Source organism: Heterocephalus glaber, unplaced genomic scaffold (assembly GCF_053883595.1).
Source record: "Heterocephalus glaber isolate CG9 unplaced genomic scaffold, H.glaber_assembly_v1.0 deba00001689, whole genome shotgun sequence".
Lineage (NCBI taxonomy): Eukaryota > Metazoa > Chordata > Mammalia > Rodentia > Bathyergidae > Heterocephalus > Heterocephalus glaber.
Window position 1 is genome coordinate 6,423,866 of NW_028258414.1, and position 21,031 is coordinate 6,444,896.

Below are 21,031 nucleotides of genomic sequence, written 5' to 3' on the forward strand. Positions count from 1 at the left end.
CATTTGGTTTTTGTAAGGTATGTGAATGGCCATGCAAAAAAACATTATGAAGATGCACAAATACCCTTAACCAACCATAAGAAGTCAGAAAAGCAAGATAAACCTCAGCATACTGTGTGTATGGATTGCAGTAGCTACAGTACATACTGGTAAGTTAATTATTTTCTGAAATTATTTCTGTGTGTGAGAAAGTGTACGCTCATCTTCCTTGCCTTTTCCGCTCTTTCAATCAGCTGCTACTGCCGTCACTTCCTTTTAAGGCAGTTAGGATTCACAGGGTCCTGGGGCCATGGGGGACATCCACTCCTACTCACTTTCTTTGTTCCTTTCAACTTCTAGGCCTCTTGTCCTTTGGCCCTTGCTCCTTATCCATCCCAATAAGCTTCAGGGAAATGAAAAATGGCTATTGATTGCTGTTCACCATAAATTTTCTTTTTCTTGTGGTATTTTTAAAATTGAAGAATAATAACAACCCATGTTCAAAAGCCAACCAATCATGTCCTTACTGTCCAGTTAACATTTTGTCATATACTAAAAATTTTAATTTCTTTGTTGGAAAGATTGTTTTGACATTCTTCCTTGTCTCATGTCAGTTCTGTTCTCTTCTACTACCTGAAAAGTAAATGTCAAAAATTTGGTATATTTCAGTCTATCTAAGTATCTCATCCTTAAAAAAGAGGTTAGAGGCCCTATTTTTTTTTTTTTTGTAATATAATCTACATGTCCATTCCATATGAATGACAGTAAAGTAGGGTCTATTTCTGTGACTACTTAGAATGGGTTATTTATATTACAAGTGATGTTTAATGATTTATGTCCATTCGATATGTCTAAAAAGTATAATTTGTAATTTTAACTTTGGTGTGAGACAAATTTATTACCCTAAGTAGCAAATTATGATGAACAATCCAATTTTTGTTTTCTAAAGATTGTTGACACTGAAGGGAAAAAGTAAGCTACTCAAAAGATGTGTTTAGAGCTATTTTTCTTGAATGTCACAGGAAGGCAGTATTGGACAGAGATGGGGAGTTTGAGTCATGCTTTCTATTCAAATGGTATGTTAATCTTTTCTACATAGCCCTTTGTTGATAATTGAGAAAGGTGCCCATCAAAAGGAAAAAATAGAGATCAGTGGTTTTCCAGGTCTTTAAAATTTATATATATATATATATATATGTTTACCATTGTTAGATTTTGGCTATGGAACAAATATCTTAAAAGTTTAATCATTCAGACAGCTCTTTCTGATCTTTGTGTGGAAGGTGTCTAGACCAAGAAGAGAGAACAGCTACCGTAGAGGTAGATGAAGATTTCAATTAAAATGAAAGTCTTCCCAAGATTTTCACACAAGGACCCACACCCAGTTTATTGTGATTTGCTGCTGTAGAACACCTTTCTACCACAGCTAAACAGGCTGTTAAGGTGTCTTCATTAGATTTTTTCCTCTTTCCTTTAGGAAACTTACATACTAGAATGACATAGCTACCTGATTTACAGAACTATGTGTTTTTTTATGTTCGTAAGTATGTTTGCTTCCATGACAGCAGAAATTTAGATCATTCTTGAAGTATGTCATTATCATTGTTATAGGTCATGTCAGCTTATTCATACAAGACATTGAAAACATTCACTCTTGATTTTCAGTTAGCAGTGTGCATGAAATGCGTAATGGAGAATGTTGCAAACACGATTAAATCTCCGTGTGCTATAACAGGTTTGCAGTGAGTTTTCTTCCTGTTGGTAAGATTCTGACAAAACCAACTCTTTGAGGAAATTTTAAAGATTACCTTAATGGAGTAGAATTATATTCATAGGACTCCTTTAAAATATAAATTATAGGGCCAGCGATTTAGCTCAGTGGTGCCTTGCCTGCCTCACAAGCTCAAGGTCCTGAGTTTGATCCCATGTTAGAAAAAAAAATAGTATATGAATTATATACTTTGCATTTTAGGGAAATTCTTTTATTCTAAATTAGAACGTGCCAGGGATTTAGCTCAGTGGCACAGCGCCTGCCTGGCAAGCGCGAGGTCCTGAGTTTGATGCTCAGTACCAAAAAAGCAAAAACAAAAAAAAACGAAAATCAGAATGTAATTTGTTCTACATTAATATAATCTGTTAAGTAGATGTTATTTCATGGCTGAATTGCAATTAAATGGAAAATCCTGAACCTAGGGAGAGTACGGAATGGTGTAGGCCTCTTGGCCAACTGCCAGTCTTTTGTGTGAAGTTACACAGAGCTCCAAGTGTGTGTCTACTCAGTTTCTGAACTGCAGGAAGGGAGCTGCAGCTGGTCAGTCACATTATTGCCTCACTTGAGGGTTTTAGAACAAAATGCCATGGAGTCACCTATAGAATTACCCTATCAGGCCTAAAAGGAATTTGTGATTGTTGTGAACTGATGAAGCTAAGTATAAATTAAAATTTTTTTCCAGATCTTAACTTTTATTAAGAAATAAAAAAATTCCTGTGTTCATGAGTTTGTGCATGTGGTTGTATATTTCCCGATGTGTGTTAGCAGTCTTAACTTTAGTGATTTTACTCCAGTTTATAAATTTTTTGTACCTAAATTTCTTGTGATTAGACTGAATGATTGACTCTAGAGGTAAAAATATTGATATGACATTTTATTGCTATTGTGATATTGATGTGAGGTTTAACATATTTAATTAGTAAGTATTTTGACTTTAGCTCCTTCTTATGCAGTGTGCTTAGTGCTCCAGAAAAGTTGTAAGATTCTCTGAAACTTAGCTTTCCTACCTGTGTGTGTGGGTGTATGTGTATTTGGTTGTTTTAACCAAGAGTCCCTGCCCTGTCTTTTCTGTGCAAATCCTTCATGAAGTTACCACTGAACTCTGCCCTCTATTTCTAGCTCCAGTTGCAGCTGGATGTAATCTCTCCTGAGCTTACCACTCTTGGGATTCTTGTAATTTCCTGCTGCGTGCAGTCATTGGGAACTGCAGAAACCATATCTCAGACACTTATTGTCTGGTGCAGTGTAGGCAATATATATTTGAAAGATTGAATTTTGTAAGCTGCCTTCCAAAAATGAGGAAGGTTACACCGAATCTGTAATACTGTGTCCTCTGATCATTTTGAAAGACTAAAGAGCCACAGGACATTTTTCTTGCAGAAGACTTACAAATGATGCCTAGGTGAACTACTTCATTTTCCTTCTGAGTTGGACATCCTTAAAGACCAGCTCCCCTCGCATCTGTTACAAGCTGGGCACTCAGAGAGGAAGCATGTTCTATATTATCTAAGCAGAACTACTGAAATAGGTCATTACTTCAAAAGAAGCAAAGCAACACCAAAAGGAATAATTCTGATTTGACCCAGCCCACTCATTTAGAAATCAGTGTTTCTAATACTAATCTTTGCTTCTTTTTAATCACAATGTATATACCACATGCAGTTCCATTTGCATTGCTTAGAGAAGGAAAATGGGTGAGGAATGAGGAAATACTGCGTAACAGACAAGAAACAGAACACTATTCTTTGTGTGAAAATCTTGGAAAGAGTTTTATTTTTACTGAAATTTTAATTTACCTCTTAGTTTCATGTTAATCTGTTTATCTCCTCATGGAGATATTAAAATAACATTTTAAAGTTTAAAAAGAAACTTTTTAACAGAGGTGTTCTAAAAATATAGAAGACATCCTTACAAAGTTTTAAACAAAGCATAAAGATTTTCTCGGCAGGTGTTCTTCTAATTTTTCATAATTGGCTTATTTCATGGCAAGACAATTTAGTAGAAGAGAAATGAAACATACTTGCGTTCTAAAGGAATTATTTTAGATTTTAACGTTTGAAAATTTGAAATCTATAAAGTCACTGTAATGTCAGCTTCTTTTTCTTTTTCTTCCAGTACCTGTCATTTACACTAAAATTAGGGGTTGAGGGTGTAGTTCAGTGGTAGAGCACTTGCTTCCCTGAGTTCTATCACTGGCACCATCAAAAAAAAAAGTATGTTACACTTGAAATCAAATTTGCCTCTAAATATCAAAATGTTAGGCATGCCTGGGTAGCTCAGTGGCACTGCACCTGCCTTGAAAGTCCAAGGTCCTGAGTTCAATCCCCAGTACAAAAATGTTAGGCAGGTAAATAAAAAGGAATTTAAAACTTCCTGGATGATCTACTCCTGTTCCCTTTTTGACTAAAAAGTTTATAATTATTTTTTAGTATTAGTATTATACATGACTTACTGTATAATGATAGCTTTTTAAGCAGTAAAGTTCTTTTTTCTTTACCATTGCTTAAAAACTTAGGTTCATTTATCTGATTCCTTTTGTTTCAGCTGAATGGAGAATGGTTTGGTTTGGTATATTTTCATAGTTCAAGAATATGATGTGGAATCAGGCTTGGGTAACTTCAGTAACACTAATAACAAGAATTTTAAAGCTGAGCAAGAGGTAGAGATTTTTCTCTGTGTTTGGTATGATATTTATGTTATTCAGAACAGAAGCATTTGAACAATTAAATATATGTCTTAAGATTCTTTTCTTGTTGCTGAAAAAAATACCCAGCACCTAAAGTTAAAGGAAAAAAGGTTTATTTCACTTCAGGGCTGGGAATTTAGCTCAGTGGTTCCGCTGCCAGCCTCGCAAGCACAAGGACCCAAGTTCGATCCCCAGTACCGAAAAAAGAAAAAGAAAAAATGAGTTATTTTATTTCACTTCACAGTTTCTAGAGGTTTCAGTCCACAGTCAGCTGGCTCCAAGGGAGTGCGGCATGGCAGATGGGCATTGCAGAGGAAAAACAAGTTCATGGCAAAGCAGGCAGCAAAGCAACAGCAGCAGCAGCGTGCCTGCTTTTTTTCTATCCCTTTACATTCCATCCAGGCTACGAGGCTGTTGATTGGTGCCACACATACCTAGTGTGAAGCTTCCATTATCCACACCCTTATTCTCAGTATCACACCCTTAATCCACATTCACCCACCCTAAATTCAGCCATCTCCAAAATACCCCACCTATGACTGCGTTAAGCTTTTGGGGGACATCTGGATATAAACCATAACAATATGGCTGGTGTGACTGAGAACTTAAATATTTTGTTTTATTTTAAATTAGTATAAATTTAAATAGCCACAGGTGACATGTAGCTAATAGGGTATATTAATACTGCAAAACTTTGGAAACCTTAAGACAGAGATCTGATAGAAACTCTAAGAAGGAAATAATCACTTTTGCTAATTAAAATAGTTGTAATTAACCATAACTTATCGCAAGCTCAAGGACCCGAGTTCGATCCCCGGTACCAAAAACTCCCCCAAAAACCCCTATAACTTAAATGCAAATCTGAATGTATTATATGTCAGTTCTCAAATTAATAACATTGAAATGAAACTTTATTACAGTTCATTAAAAAACAAAAGAAACATCACAGCATAAATGATGAAATGCTAAAGCTATTAACATTAAATCAGGAACAAGACAAATACTTTCTGTCATATATATTATCATCACTTATTAAACATTGTTTTGGCAGTTCTAGCCATTGTGGTAAAATAGTGAAATAATTCATATAAATAGCCAGGGGTGGTGGCACATGGCTGTAATCCCACACACAGGAGGCGGAGGCAGGAAGATTACTGTGAGTTCAAGGCCACCCTTGGCTGCATAGTGAGACCCTGTCTCAAAAGAAAAAAATTCATATAAATATTGGAAACAAAAAAATTTTATGTTAAAATTATGTGATTAAATGCCCAGAAAACCCCAGGGAACTCTGGTAGAAAACAGCAACTAGAATTAATTAGAATTTTGGGGAAGACAAATGCAAAATAAACACAAAAAAATCTTATTTTTTTGAGACAAGGTCTCGCTATGTAGTTCAGGCTGGCCTTGAATTCGTTATGTAGCCTAGGCTGATCTTGAACTCATAGGGATTCTCCTGCCTCAGCCTTCCAAGTCCTGGGATTACAGGCATGTGCCAGCCTGCCTGGCTATGTATACAAAATCTCATAACTTTCTCTTTGTTAGCAGTCATCAGTCAAAGTCAAAATGACCAAAAGAAAAAAATTCAACAGAATGTCAACAACTGTAACTATATGTTAGGAATAAATGTATTAAAGGTACAAAACAAAGATATATAGTCTTTTTATGAAGAAAACTTGGTATTTTAAGCAGTTCTTTCCCTCTAGTTTTTACCATCAAAACTGTACTTGAAACAGAGTTGAGTTACATGATGGTCCCAGAAGATAACATGAACAACATCCAGAAAAATCTGAGTAGCCAACATGGTGCTTTTTTTTTTTTTTTTTTTTTTGGTACTGGGGAACAAACTCGGGAACTTGTGCTTGTGAGGCAGACACCAGAACCACTGAGCTAAATCCCCAGCCCTAACATGGCGCTTTTACTCTTTAGTATTTGTTGAGAACCTGCTAGGTGCTAGAGACATAATTTTTAGTGCATGGGCCTCCAAAGGGATGCATTGGCAGTATGGGAAGAAAACAGAACTTTCATTAAAACTTTTTATTTGAAAAAAACAAAAAGCTTTGGCACATGTTTCGTATAGCTGCTCCCAGTAGTGTAGATTTGATGGTTTGAACCATAAACTGCAAAGTCTCCTGCATGTTGGACTCACTATGCTCACCTTGAGCATATTTGCAGTATGTGTCTGCCTAATTACCTAGGTTCACTTAAGTTTGTCCAAATAGACATGTTTGAAATATTTTTATTAAAACCCTGCAAGATAATAATACAAACACTGAACAAAAAGGCAAACTGATACCTATTCTGAGCTCATTAAAAACATTAAACCAAATCCATGAAGCATAAGGAATAAATTTACTGAAGTTACATTTTTCTAGTTTATCAGCGCAAGTAGAATTGGAAATTAGGTAAGCTGTGATTTTATCCATTTTCTACCTCTCTAGTTAAACAGTATAAATAACTTGTTTTTAATATGAAAATGTACCTACTACTTGATGTTTGTTGTTTAAGGATATCATTCGTATAAATTTGATTCTAAACAGCAGTGTGCATATATTATCATACTGAACATTTAATTAGGAGTTTATTAACTGTTGACTTAAAGAAATTTAAAACTACTTTAAGACTATCTTTGGCTAAGGAATTTGGGTTTGGGACTAATCTTTTGGTACTGGGGATCAAACTTGGGTCCTTCTGCTTGCGAGGCAGGCAGCAGAACCACTGAACTAAATCCCCAGCCAGGTTTGGGGCTAATCTTTACATGGCCAATAGGACAGTATTGGTTAGCACAGGTGCTAGAGGCAGAGACGGATGCCAATCCTCTTTTTACTTTCCCTTTTTATATCCTATTTCCTTATTTAATGTCTCCAGTATGTTGCCTATATGATTTCTAAATATGTTTTTTTCTAAATATTTTAATGTTCATGATATATATATATATTTTAGCTTTTCTCTACTAAATAGAAAGGAACCTTTCTCCTTATCTGACAAGTAGGCTATTAGAAGTACAGCTTCTTTACCTGAAGAGTCACCTAAAATCACTAAATAAAAACCTGCTTAATTTTTTTAAAAAAGGCTGCATTGGGTGTTGAATCCAGGGTTCTCTGCCCTGAGCTAAATCTCTTCTTATTTTTCATTTTGAGACAGGGTCTCACTGAGGTACCCAGGTGGAATTTGAACTTGGGATTTGTTCCTCGGCCTCTCAATTGCTAGGATTATAGGTTTGTACCACCATGCCCAGCTTCATTATTAAATTTAATAGCCTAAAAGTTGATCAGATGATGTGAGTAATGTCTGACTTGAATTTGTTTTGTACATGCAGTCTTAAGTGTGTGAAGAAGTGTTGAGTCCCGGAGTTCCTCTCCTAGGAAAGACTAATTAAGTTATCTGAATCCTGAATCCTCCTGTCACAGTTTCTCAATGGCAGCTATAAAGAAGCAAGGCGGAGTAGAACTTTTTAGAATACTATTTTAACTGTGTTTTGTGAAACATGTATTTCCACCTAAGGCATTTAATATATTTTGTAACACTGAGAGTCAAGAGGAATGGTCTACAAACTTTTGAAATACAAACTATAAGTTAGGAACTTTTTTGTACTTTTGGTATAATCCTCTTAAAGAGAAAGTTAAGACTGCTCAAATTTTGTTTTCAAAACAAAATTTTGTTTAGAAGTAAGCATAATTCTGACCAAATAGCTTCAAAACAATTATAGTAATTTAGAAAGAAATTTTTTAGAACTTATTTATTCTAAGTGCTTCTGTTTGCTGGGGAGTTTTTAATGCCAGTTTTAGTGGAATAGTTTCTAATTTGAAAGCAATGTCTCATGGAAAGATTAAAGCAACCCAGCAACATTTCATCGGTTTTCCACCTTTACCACTGTGTGTGTATGTGTGCATGTACATGTGCGTGTCTTGGGTCAGGAAGAAGAAATTAAAATGGGAACACAGGCAGCCAGCGAGAAGTGTCGTGTGAGGTTTGTGGTTACACTAATGCAACATTTATTGATCATTTGCTATATCCCAGCACCCTTAGTTTTGACCTGTGGAAGCAAGTGTTTTCCTCAAATAATAAATAAAATGCCTGTATTGTATAAATAATCTTGTTTTCCCTTGGGTCTTCAAATTTATTGCATTTATATGCATTGTGAAATAGGTCCCTCTTATGGGAATGTTTAGAATTGGTTCATGAGAAACAAAGACAGTTGTAAAAACTTTTAGAAAATGTTTTTAAACTACACAAATCATGTAAAAATAAAATTTAATTCTTTTATATAGTTCAGTAAAAGTATTAGTTGCCCCTTTTAGATATTGGGTAGTACTTTAGAGCAGAATTTTAGAGGCAGAATTTTAGAGCAGGAAGTGTCTCAGATGCCCTACATCATCAGTGCTGTATGACAGAAATAATACACATCACATGTAATTTAAAATTTTCTTTTTTTGTTTAGTAGTACCTGTACTGGAGATTGAGCCCAGGGGCTCACACATGATAGGCAAGTGCCCTACCATGGAGTTATGTCCCTAACTCTTTTATTGATTTTTTATTCTGAGACTAAGGCTTGTCCATTGTCCAAGCTGGTCTCAAATTTGTGATCATCCTGCCTCAGCCACCACAGTAGCAGGGATTATAGGTATGCAGCAGCATACTGAACTAAGATCTTTCCTTTTTTCTGTGCAGTATCCCTTTTATTTTTAGTTTTTCCTCATAATTTTAAAATAATTTTCCTTAGCTGAGATAATAGACTAAATTTCATCTCTCCATCTAGAAATGGTTTTCTTTCTTGAGCAAGAATCTCAGCCATTTTATAGCTGGCCAAAATTGCAAATTTGAATCTTTTAAAAATCAATAATATATATTTTTGTTATCTGTTTCATTGATTGTGACTAATTTCCTCAATTATTTTTTGACTAGGACAACTTTTTATTAAAAATGCGTTTGCGGGCCAGGGATTTAGCTCAGTGGTTCCACTCCCTGCCTCGTAAGCGCAAGGACCCAAGTTTGATCCCTGGTACCAAAAAAAAAACCATGCATTTGCTGGACATTTCTCAATATTATGTACTTTATTATCGTAATACTTTTTTTTAACAGAGTGTTTTCATTTTACACTGCTGCAGCAAATTACAATTGCCATTCTTTGTTAAATTTGTGAGGCTTTGTCTGATTTACTTGATTCTATCTCAGTAGTATGCCTTCATTTGAAAAAATTTTTCCATTCTTAATTTTTGAACTAGAAAAAATTTAATTATGTTATAATTAAAATAAATTTCAACTTAATTACCAATTATGATTTAGATAAGTATCACTGTAACTCATGCTGTCTGCATAAAATACCAAAGTAAACATTATAATGCCACATCCTTACCTACTAGAACAGTCATTTGAACAGGGTCATTCTGTTGACACAAACTGGATTGGCAATAAACTCCCATGCAATGCTGGTAATGACAGGTGCACTGTGTACACTATCATACACCTTACACAGTGTCATAATGAAAGCACAATCTTCTATTGAACTGTTAAGTTGTATTTTGAAGAAAAAGGTTTTATACTGCTTCAACTACTTGCTTTCTTAAAGCAACTACTTTTTTGTGTGTGTGTATGGAGGTTAGAGGTTCACTTTTCATTTATATGAATTTCTCTCAGACTTCATTTCTCAGGTGAACACTATCATTTGGAGTAGTTTTTATTTTATTTTTTAATTTTTTGGTACCAGGGATCAAACTCGGGACATTGCACTTGTGAGGCAGGCGGCGGTACCACTGAGCTAAATCCCCAGCTGGAGTAGTTTTTATTTTGAACACTGAGTATTGTTTTATCCAAACTATATGTGTAAGTTTATGGAGAGAAAGTGAAAGCAGGAATTAAAGTAGTTAACAATGCAGTTTTGTTCTTCAGTGAATTCTTAGGTTTTATCAAGGTATAGTGCCCCAAGCCTGGGTTTACAGACTCTACCCTCTTAACATTTATTCTGAGAGGAGCAAAAAATTATAGCTTTTCACTAATTTAGTACTTTTATGCATTTATCATAAAACCAGTGAGGAATTTATTATCCTTCCTTTGGTAGTTTGATCACAGAAAGATGGTCTAGGATATAAAAGGTTGCTTTTGCTGTTTGTGGAAAAGTTGGGGATTGACCCTGGGAACTTGGAGAATGCAGTAGACAAATCCTGATTGATGGCATTGGTGGTCCTTTATGAGGTGTGCATTAAATAATTACACAAGCCGCATTGCAGTTAAAAGTTTTCAAAAGCATTCACTCAAAATGTTCACTCCTGGGTAAAAGTCACAAGCTATGCTTTTGTGTAGGATTGTTCTTTAAAAATCATTTTTTCCCATTCCTCATTTTTTATAGACCGCTTTTATCTGTCTTTTAAATTTTGTTAGAGATGACCTAATTTTTACTAACTGCTATGCTTTCAGAGTTTCTTTTGCTCACAATAGTAGTGTTATTTACATTTTTCTTTGGTAGTTATAATAAGTGGTTTTAAACAAAGTTATATATTTTTAAAAAATCAGTGCCAACCCATTTTTTTTTTTGCTAAAATTGCCCTTATTTCAAGAAAAAAACTGAATCTAATGCACAGGTTAAAGTTTATTATGTGTCACACTTTGTATTATTTGGTTATTGGCGTGCAATTGAAACATAGTGTCAATTTTTTTCAAAAACCTTAAACATTTTTCTTCAAAACACTTAGCAAACATATGTAGCCACTGATTCATACTTTTGTTTTCTGGTGCCTGAGAATAAAGATGCATTCTTTCTAATTCATCTGAATTCTATTTTAATTAAGTAAAATTTAAGTGTACAGCTTTTAGTTTTTGTCTTCAGATATCCCAACAGTTCTCCCCTAAATTCCACATTAATTTGGGTTGAAATTCATGACCTTAAAATGTTAGGCTTAATGCTATATGAGAAGATGGATGATTTTTCTTTCTTTTTCCATCTATGATGTACCACTAAAATGTACACACAGCAGCTTACCTCATTTTCAAAGGAAGAACAGAAGAGGTTTTAAGTAAAAATGTGAAAAGAAGCTAGTGCCTATGTGGTTTTTTAAAAAGGCTCTTAAAAAACATTCCATTGTGGATTCCAGATCCTCTTTAATCTTACCACCAACAGTAACTGCCTGCAGGGCCATGTGATCATCTTGGCAGCAGTCAGGCCTTTTAGTGATTTCATTTCTGCGGTTTCCTCAAGCTCTTTACGCACATTGATTAATATTTTCCTTGCAGTTATCGCTGTGATGATTTTGTGGTTAATGACACCAAGCTGGGGCTGGTGCAGAAAGTCAGAGAACACTTACAGAACTTGGAAAAGTAAGTACTGGGTTTTGGGAAAGGGAAGGGGATGCAATGAGGTTGAAGTCATTTAGAATTTTTGAATGAGATCTTGATCTGTGGTGTCTGTAACTTCATCATGTTTTAATGTCATCATAATGTTCATAACTAAGCCTTGAGTGTACATGTCTGAAACTTTGCCCATATTTCATTTACTGTCTTTTATCTATAATAAACATATCCAAAGGCCCACTTTAAAAAGTTATTACCAATTTATAACCTATGTGCAAGGGGAGTTTTGGAAGTACAAAGAAAGTACAGGAAATGATAATAAAAGCATTACAGTTACTTTTATTTGGTATTAGAAAATCTCTGGCAAATGTATTATGAGATCTACTTAGAAAGACTAACATGCGTTATTTTCAAAAAATGAGGTTTATGTATTCTGCACTTTGCATCTACATAAACAGTATAGGATCCTCCTAGTTTCTTCTTTTCCTTTTTTGTTAGAGGCAGTACACATAATTTGAAATTATAAAGAGCTATGAATGCTTTGAGATCATAAAGACATTGAAGAATTTATGTGAATATATTTTCCTTGGTATAGTCAAATAGCTTATTCAGATAAAACTCGCTGGATCCAAAATTGAAGCAATAAATAGAAACCCAAATAGCAGTGCCTTTGAAGCACCAGTGGATAAAATCACAGGCCTGGAATGACTGCTGACTCAAATGCGATCTCTGTAAATCACCCCAGATCATCAGGTGCCATCTAATTTGTTTTGACAGTTGATGTATAGAAGGTACCGTGTAAAAATGCCCAAAGCAGGGATGCCTTGACAAACTTAAAGGCAGAGGCAGTAGATATTCCAGAATATATACTGAGAGAAAATTTAGCCCACCTTTCTTAAGTCAACACTGTATAGTGTTTGTTAACCAAAGTCTTGATGCATGCTCATTGCTTTCAATAGACTATAAAGCTAATAAAGGAAGAATCTAGATGAAAACACTTTGTGTGTAAGTATTTCGGGCTTGTCAGCTTTTGGCTTTTTTTTTTCTTCCAGTACCAGGGATCAAAATCAGGACTTTGCACTTGCCAGCAGGTGCAGTGCCACTGAGCTACATCCCCCCCCCCCTTTTTTTTATCCTTTTTATTTTTTATTTTTTTTTCCAGTACTGGGAATCAAACTCAGGACCTTGTGCTTGGTAGCAGACACAGCGCCACTGAGCTGCATCCCTGGCCCTTTGGCTCTTTTTCAAAGTGCTTTTTCCCCTCCTTTTTTTGGGGTACAGGGGTTCAAATTCAGTCCTTGTGCTTGCAGGGCAGGTGGCAGACCCACTGAGCTAAATCCCCAGCCCCTCCCCTCCTTTTAATTTGAACTGAGCACCATGAGCCTGTGTAGGTTTAGAGACATATGTATGGATATACAGATCCAAACTATTTAATTTTATGTGGAATTGCTCACAACAAACTGCAGTAGGAAATTCCTACAATAAACTGTATAGCATCAGTTGTGGTGTGGTGATGTCATTGTAAAGCTCTTACATGCTTGGTTTGTTCATTGTAGACGTGGGTAGCTACTATTATATTTCCTCTACCATTTACAGTTTTCTTAGAAGAACCATCTCAGTTTGAAGTAAATTAATCAGAACTAAGTCAAAAGGAAAAGAGGGTTTTCCAGAATGTACCCTGTTTTGTTTTATTTATTTATTTATTTTTTCAGTACCAGGGATTGAACTCATGACCTTGAGCTTGCCAGGCAGGCACTGGGACCACTGAGCTAAATCCCCAGCCTGAATGTACCTGTTTTTAAATAGTTATGAAATACTTCATTTCCACTGACTACTCCATCAGGTACAAGGCATCACATACAACCCTGTCCACATTTCTGCTTGGCCCCACTTGAGTTCCATTTCCTATGTTGAGAATATTGCCTAAGTTTATTTTTATGTTTTGCAAACTTAGGCTGGAATCTAAAATCGTGCTCATCTGGGCAGCACTCACTCACTGTCTGGCAGAACTAACTGTCTGGAGTGAGGGGCGCATGCTGTGCTCTGCCCTCTCTCGTATGGTTACACTACCATATGGCTTCATATGGCTGTTGAGCACTTGAAAAGCTGTTAATGCCACTAAGAAACTGAATTTTTGACTTTTTGTTGTTTAAATTTAAATAGCCACAGGTACTGAGTAGCTACCATTATTGCTGTCCATTTAGAGGACTGCCATTTTGAGACTCAGGATAAATATAATAACTTCTATAGGTTAAAAATAAAAATAATTGGGCTGGGGATTTAGCTCAGTGGTTCCGGTGCCTGCCTCACAAGCACAAGGACCCGAGTTCGATCCCCAGTACCAAAATAAATAAATAAATAAATAAATAAATAAATAAAATTAGGTGTTGTTACTAAATAATACTGTATGAGGCATGATCATAAAATACTTAATGCTTAAAAGTTTTTTGGTAAATATTAAACATTTATTATACCAAAGACACATCGCCATTAACCCTTCTCAAAATACTCCTCCTCATCTTGAACACACTTATCCCTTCATTGTCACCACTTCCTGAAGCAGTTCTGGAAGTCCTCTTTTATGAGTGTCTTTAGTTGTGTTGATGTGGCTGCTTCAGTGTCCTGAATCAATTCAAAACATTTATGTTTCATGGTCATTTTGACTTTGGGGAAGAGCCACAATCATATGGTATCAAATCTGGTAAAGAAACTGGATGAAGACACACTGTAATGCTTTTGTGAGCCTGGCTTTTGGTAGGGTGGCACTGGGCAGCAACATTCACTGTATTTTTGGTCAAATCTCATAAAGACACAAAAGCAGACTTATAGAACTGCTTCAGAAACTAGCAAGAAGGATGGGATAAGTGTGTTCAGGGTGAGGGGAATTGAGCTGGGCGAGGTGGCACATTCCTGTAATCCAGCATTGGGGAGCCTGAGGGAGGAGGATCGCCACAAGTTTGAGGCCAGCCTGGGCTACATACATAGCAAGACTGTCTCAAATAACCACATATGTACTTACATACATAAAGTGAGGGGGATTAATGGCAATGTGTCTTTCACTAATTTTAAAAAAATTTTATTTTTAATTTTTAATTTTTTTTTTTGAGGCAGGGTCTCACTCTGTAGTTCAGGCTGGTTTTAAACTCATTATGTAGCCGGGGCTGGCCTCAAACTCAGGGCAATCCTCCTGCCTCAGCCTTCAGAGTGTTGGGATTATAGGTGGGTGCCACCACACCCGGCCAATTAAAAAATTTTAAACACACTATTTTAAAAATCATACTTGTGTTTGTGACTCAATTTCTGCACTTATGTAAGTTGTTTAAGAATAATTTAGCACTGTAATATAGAAAATGTTATTTTCAGTTTATAGCTACTGACACTGAGAGAGGCATACAAGGTTGACATTTGAAGGAACTGATCGTCATTAGATCTGATGTTCCGAAGACATTATGGTTCTTGTGGACATTCTGGAAAGAAAAACAGTGGTGTATTTATTTTGGATTAGCTTGGTACTTTTAGAAGGTGGAAAAGAATTGGCAGACTTACAAGTTTATGTGTTTAGTCATACCATAGTTTTTGCTTCCTTCAGTTTAGTTATCTGGTACATAATACTTTTAAAGTGACCTTTTGAAGAATAATTTTGTGATAAATTTTAAGCAAGACAGCTCTTTAATCAAGAAAAATTTTGAATGATTTTAATTCAGAATTTGTAATCTCATTTGGATTTTAGAATATCCTTTACAGCATAACTGAATCAAATGAATTTATATATGCCTATATTGCCGTAATTTATAATTCCTCACACTCAGATTAGAGCATACTTCTAAAGTGTATGAGTAAAATATGAAGCCCTTATCCAAAGAAAGAAAGAAACAGCACATTATTTAAATCTCTAGATTGCAGAATAGTGGTGCAGACTGGACTTTTCCTTTTGTTGCTGGGAATGGGTCTTCCCATTTTTGAAGCTTCCTTCAAATACTTGAGTAGGCAGATAGAATGGTAGTAGGGAAGGCGTGTCTCCCATGCTGTGTCTACCTGGGTCCCTGCTGGGGGTGTGCTAGGGATTTCTAGGGAAATGGAAAGCCACACTTAACTTCAAATACCCTAGAGCATGGAGTCCTAGATCAGTGATGGCGAACCCTTTAGAGTTTTCAATGATACAAACAGCCCACTGTAGCATGTGTGCCATAGGTTCACGGTCACTGCCCTAGATATTGTAGGTGACTCGAATTTATTCTTTTTGTTTTTCAAATTTATTCTTTTAGCCTGCTGTCTAGCAGGAATATATTAATGTCTTTTTTGACTCTGTTTGCTTTAATAGCTCAGCGTTCACAGCTGACAGGTATAGGAAGAGAAAACTTTTGGAAAACTCGTCACTAAACAGCAAATTATTAAAAGTAAATGTAAGTAAAATGTATTTAAATATAAGAGTTAGTTGGGATCTAATCGCTATTTTGTTAAAATTGTTACTTTCAATGTTGTCTGTTATAAACTTTTGTTAACCCGTGCCTTGAATTTGGAATATTTTACAAAATGTTTGCCTCTTGTACTAATGATTCTTGAGGCAATCCCAGTGAGTGTGTCTGTCATTTACTTTCTTCCATCAGAGTTTCTGCTGTGCTCCTCTGCCTTAGAAACAGGCCCCTCTTCATGCCCACTCAATTACCTTGCTACTCTAGTCTGTGGGATCTCAAAGATCCTTGGCTCCTTCTGTTAAAAGTCCCTAATGAGAGTTCTATGGGTCTGACCCTTTGGTAAGTTTTATTTCTTAGGACTTAGTTAATATAATTCCCCCATATAAGAATATGCACCCTCACTCAGGTAGCCATCTGTTATAATGGTATATGGCCATTAATAGATTAACAGAATTTAACAATCATTAAATATTTTTAAATGAACCAGTATTTTTGCCCTGCACTCAGCCCTTTGCTGTTGTGCTAGCTGTGTTTGGACGCAAAGTCTTAGAATTTTTTTGGAAGAAAAAAGCTAATGTGCGCTCGTGACCACCAGAATTATAGGCAGAGATGCTTTGAGTTAGGTTAGTAGATTTACCTTGTTGGTGTAGTATTCAAACATTGTGGTGCATTTGTAGACCTAATCAGAAAACCAAGCCTCAGGCTGAATATGATGGTGTATGCCTGTGATCTCAGCACTCAGCCTGGGCAATTTAGCAATTTAGTGAGACTATCACAAAAATTTTTTAAAAGGGCTGGGGATGTAACTCAGTGTGAAGGGTCAGGGTTAAGTTCCCAATACAAAACAAAACAAAAATCAAGCCTTGGTCTTTAAGAGGAGTTTAGATAGTGTCTTAGTTACTTTTCTTCTTGCTGAGACAAAATACCGGACACCTACAAGTTAGAGGAGGAAAAGTTTACTTACCCCACAGTTTGTAGAGGTTTCAGTATATAAGCTGTCTCCAAGGCAAGATGGCATGGCAGAGAGGCATCACAGAGGAGAAACAGCCCATTGAAGGGCAGGCAGGCAGAAGCAAGCAGCAGCAAGTGACAGCAGCAGCTCTTTTTCCCTTATATTCCTCCCACGCTACCTGCCCTTAGGGTAGCACTCACAGCCAGGGTAGGGTGTCCTTAATCCCAGCATCACACACTTAATCCCAATACGACACACCCTAGATCCAGCCACCTCTGAAAATCCTACCTATGACTGTAAGGCTTTGTTGAGGGCATCTAGAAGCCATATCAGATAGAGAGGTTTTCTGTTTTGTTTTTGTTTTTATTGAGGTAAGGTCTCACTGTGTAGTTCAGGCTGGCCTCAAACACAGTGATCCTCTTGCCTCAACCTCCTGAATGCTAGGATTACAGGTGTGCACCACCACACTTGGCACTACAGGTAGTTTTTTTATGGTTCAGATCCCATTACTAGGAAAATACATATTGGTCATTTATTCAAATCTTAAGAGTTAAGGGGCAAAAATACTGGAGTCTTATGTATAGTTTTTCAGTTTCTGTTAGTTTTGATAGAATCTTGTAAAGATCATTTTAAACTTCATTTTTTTTTCTTTTTTGCATTTTGTACCCCATGATACTTGTTAGCACTTATTTCCTCATGATCTTTCAACCAAGATATTCTCACTTAGAACAATTCCAGGATGAGAAACTGCCTTCTAAAAATATACATACACTTACAAAAAGGCTACTGTAGAAAGAGAATTTGTTTGACATATTCATTGAACATAAAAAGATGATGCACATCTATAATCTCAGCAGTTTAGGGGGCTGAGGCAGGATTACAAATTCCTGTTCAGCCCGGGCAAGATAGCAACTTAGTGAGACCCTGTCTCAAAATAAAAAATAAAGGGCTGAGGGTGTAGCTCAGAGCAAAGGCCCTGGCTCCTGTCCCTACTATTAAAAACAAAAAACAAATAAAACAAAAACCATTTCCAGGTTATCTTGGTCCCACAGATAGCCTTTGTTTAATTTTGATGTTTGAAACGGGCAGCCTTCTATTCCTGATGGTTACTCATTCCATTTTACAGGGAAGCACCACTGCCATTTGTGCTACAGGTCTTCGGAATTTGGGCAACACGTGTTTCATGAATGCTATCCTTCAGTCACTCAGGTAACACTAGAGTCGGAGCTTGAGTATCTGACAGTAAAGGTTCAGAGCCAAGGCTCTGGCCCCTGGCTTCAGATCTTATATCTGCCACTAAGTGTAGTCATATAGCTTGGGGCAAGTTACCTCAATTTGCTGTGCCCTTAGTTTTCTCATCAGTAAAATTGGGGATAATCATTCCTACCTTATAGGACAGTAGGCAAAATTAAATAATACAATTGGTTTAACGTGCTTAGAGCAATTCTGGGTGGTAACTGTTAGCTCTTATTTTTTCTTTCTTGTTGCTTATTGAATGGGGCTAGAGTGGGGAGCAACAGCCTTTTACTATAAAAGCAGAATAGTAAATATTCCAGTTTTTTAGGCCATATGTATGTCTCCCGTGTTTTCTCCCCTCTGCCTTTTCATTTTTAAAGACAAACCTTCAAAAATGTAAAATTCACTGTAAAAATGTAAAAGCTCCTTGGTCAGGGGCTAGATAGGATCTGTGGACCACAGTTTGCAGACCCCTGGGCTGCAGCAGTCCTGTTTCAGAGAGCTTATTTCAGTCAGCTAAGTCATAAGATCACGGTCACCAGATCTTCAAAATGTAAGACAGTACAAATTACCCAACAAGGCTGACCTCAGGAGAAGACATTATTTTGAAAGTTGTTTACTTTTAGATTTCAGTGAGGCATTAAAGGCTGGGTTAAACTGTTTTCCCCAAATCATATTGCTTGTAAGGAGCAGAGCCATATTTGATGTCTCCTTAAAGGTACTGCCTCTTGTCTACCTACTCTTGCTCAAAGAAAAAACGTAGTTCCCATTAAAATTTCCTTATAATTCTGTGTGTATACTCAAATAAGATGGATGGCTTCATTATTCATTCTTATTTGAGAAAATTATTGATTATACAGTGGTGCCTTGGTTCACAAACTTAATTTGTTCAATAATTCTAGAAAAGATGGCCATGGTTGTGTTTGTGTCCCAGTGCAGAGTGCATAAAGAAAAACAAAACATTGCCAAATGCTTCTGTTTGAGAACCAAATTGTTCACAAAACAAAAGCATTGGTGACTGAGGCTCCACTGTGTAGAATCAAGCACCCTGGAAAGAAAAATGCCGACAACTCACAGATACAGGGGAAATTGGAGATTTTTTTTTTTTGAGGAGAGATTTTAAGTTCTTTGTTCATTTCTACAAAGTTGTCTGTTTCTCAGAGTGAACTAAGAGCCACAGTATGGAAAAATTCCATGCAGGAGATTAAATTGAGTACAATTTAAATGAGACAGTTAAAAGAGCATACTTTAAAAACCCATCTGTTAATTTTCATAGACCTTGGTTTATAGTCTTAGTAAATTCTTTTCTTTCTTTTTTTAAAAATAATTTTCTTCCCTCTAAAATAGTAACATTGAGCAGTTTTGCTGTTATTTCAAAGAACTGCCTGCAGTGGAGTTAAGGAATGGAAAAACAGCAGGAAGGAGAACATACCACACCAGGAGCCAAGGGGACAGCAATGTGTGAGTGATCAGTGTGTCCTTTCCAGCTTCAAGCTGCAGAACAAGGGACTCTCACTGGTGATTTTTATTGTGCTATTTGACTTTAAGAATCCAGTTGGCATCGTTCATAATTGTTGAAGTCCTTTTATTTCTTTTTAGTAGAACAGGAAGGATAGTTATCACTCTGAATATTGAGTCTGCAGATTCAGGCATTCTAGCATCAACATGTATGCATGCAGCAGAGTTCTAGGTGCAGACGGATGTGAATATCATTCGTTCATGTGAAGTGTTATGTCTCATAGTGTTAGGTAGACCTGTCTTGGCTAATAAATTAATTTGTAGTCAGCAAATTAATTGCAGGGCAATTCAGTCAATTTTTAGTTGATGTGGAAAAGAGAAAAAATCAGACAAGTGATCATTAATTTTTTTTTTTTTTGGTACTGGGGATTGAACTCGGGTGCTTTGCACTTGCATAGCAGGCATTGAAACCACTGAGCTAAATCCCCGCCCCACAAGTGATCATTAAGAACCAGCTGTATATTCAAATTCATTGCAGCAGCCTTGCCCTGTGTGGGCTTCAGAAGATCTGCCATATTATCATGATTATAAGGCACACATTTTTGTTATCTTTATTGAAGTAGGGCTGTGATTTATAATCTGTATATATTTAATGTTAGCTCAGCCTACCCATCCCCACTCCCCATTCCCACTCATCCTGAACACCATTTTCTAAGCCAACAGTGCCTTGCCTCAGTGGCTGAGGGAGAGTAGAACAGCATGTGGCAGAATAGGGTCCAGGATGTGTGGCCTGTAAAGCCAGGCATTGACACAGGCGTGGAATGACATCACGGGAGTGGTGCTGGAAAGGTCTGCGTTGTGGTAGCAGCGTGTAAGATGAGCAGGATAGTGCCTGCATTCAGCTGGCTTGGAGGGAATAGCAGTGAAATGAAGAGGGAAAAGTGCATGCATGTGAAGGTTAAGGCTGGAATTAGTGCATGATGAATTGGTGTCAGTCAGGGCTAAGTCTGCAGACTGGCTGATTCAGACAGAACAGGACTTTACTGAAGGGCTGTTGGTGAGCTGACCACTACCTCAGGTAGAAAGTCAAGCTTGCGGTCTAGGAAGCTGGCCTCACAGCTACAGCCACCCATAGAACCATCCTGTCTGTACACTGCTGCCTCCACTGTACAGCACTTCTGAACTTGGGGTGGTGACTGCTGCTGCTGGACTTCAGGGAGGCAGAGTAAGCGGCTGTTTCAGCTTCTGTGGTG

The 21,031-nt window shown here is 36.8% G+C and overlaps 1 protein-coding gene across 13 annotated transcripts in view; it reads left to right on the forward strand.

Moving 5' to 3' along the window:
- Usp3 (ubiquitin specific peptidase 3) overlaps nt 1-21,031 on the forward strand; it is a 223,932-nt gene that overhangs the window by 169,920 nt on the left and 32,981 nt on the right. For 11 of the 13 annotated variants that reach the window (XM_087199044.1, XM_087199043.1, XM_087199041.1 and 8 more), the window contains 5 exons: nt 18-149; nt 11,661-11,744; nt 16,039-16,120; nt 18,211-18,293; nt 19,668-19,781. In XM_087199044.1, the coding sequence (XP_087055170.1) occupies nt 18-149; nt 11,661-11,744; nt 16,039-16,120; nt 18,211-18,293; nt 19,668-19,781 (495 nt within the window). Of the gene's footprint in view, nt 1-17; nt 150-11,660; nt 11,745-16,038; nt 16,121-18,210; nt 18,294-19,667; nt 19,839-21,031 lie in introns of those variants that run through there. The other 2 variants (XM_087199045.1, XM_087199046.1) reach the window with 2 other exon arrangements.